The sequence below is a fragment of the Serpula lacrymans genome (genome assembly GCF_000218685.1).
Source record: "Serpula lacrymans var. lacrymans S7.9 unplaced genomic scaffold SERLAscaffold_51, whole genome shotgun sequence".
NCBI classification, from domain to species: Eukaryota; Fungi; Basidiomycota; class Agaricomycetes; order Boletales; family Serpulaceae; genus Serpula; species Serpula lacrymans.
The window spans coordinates 2846-3851 of record NW_006763330.1 but is presented as its reverse complement, the minus strand read 5'-3'; the positions used below and the strand labels follow the sequence as shown (position 1 = coordinate 3851).

The 1006-nt window shown below is 39.4% G+C and overlaps 1 protein-coding gene across 1 annotated transcript in view; it reads right to left on the bottom strand.

Moving 5' to 3' along the window:
- Nucleotides 1-223: 223 nt before the first annotated feature.
- SERLADRAFT_412260 (uncharacterized protein) overlaps nucleotides 224-1006 on the bottom strand; it is a gene marked incomplete at both ends in the record, with an annotated part of 3123 nt that continues 2340 nt past the window's right edge. Inside the window, 2 exons of the mRNA XM_007324840.1 lie at nucleotides 224-627; nucleotides 766-943. Of these exons, the coding sequence (XP_007324902.1) occupies nucleotides 224-627; nucleotides 766-943 (582 nt within the window). The remainder of the gene's footprint in view (nucleotides 628-765; nucleotides 944-1006) is intronic.

The window sequence follows — 1006 nt, the reverse complement described above, 5'->3', positions numbered from 1 at the left end:
AGAAGGGGCATGTCAATTAGAATGGATACTTTTGGCCCGTATAACTGCATTAAACAACTCAAATACTTCAGTGGCAAACAGAATTGCGGGACCAAAGCGACAGATATGTTGTACTAAGTGTACAAAAATGTGAAATTTTGGCTTGTTAAACCAACGACATGTCCATTGTGCTGAACATAATAAGAAATATTCTATTTTTTTTGTGAGTATGTCCTAATGACAGTCATGAGTAGAACTTTATATTAAACAAGCTGCCACTGACCAAGTGTGCATTGATGTCATGTATTTCTGGCTGATAAATCAATGGAATCAACTTGGATAATGCAACCCATGTATCCATACACTCCTTGGAGACAAGGTCATAGATGACAAATGGGGCCACCTGAACTATGGCACAAAAATCCCGCCCTGTAAGTGAACCAGAATACTGTCCCAACGTTTTTCCAGCAAGTGGTGAGATGCCAAGGCCATTGACATTAAGAGATAACAGTCTGGTGGCAAGGAGGTTGAGCTTGTCTAGTTTACCCTTAAGCTGAAGCTGTATTAAGTCTCGCCACAAGTATTTAACAAAGCCGAGTAACACAACATGTAGTATTTTGACAGGCGTGTCTTGATGTGGGTCAAGGCCTGTGAAGCATAAGGTTTTGAGTAAATTGACAAAAATACCACAAATGAAATTACCTTTGATTCTCCACACAGGACTGATGATTGTGTTGGGAAGAGATGCTATTGACTCATCTAATGCAGCTTATTTGCTTGCCACACCTCTCAAACGCTGGTATGAACCAACAACCTTATCTATAAAATACTTCTGAAAGGTGTCTTTGATACCAGATTCTGTGCGCATCTTGTCAACTTTTGTCTTTGAATCAAGCTGGGATGCTTGAACAAATTGGGCATGCAACTGAGTGATTGTTTCTTGCTTTTTTTGAGGTTTACCAACCTAGATAGAATTTGACAGATCAGCTATGGGTAGTTGCATAATAATAAAAGAGCATACTTTGAC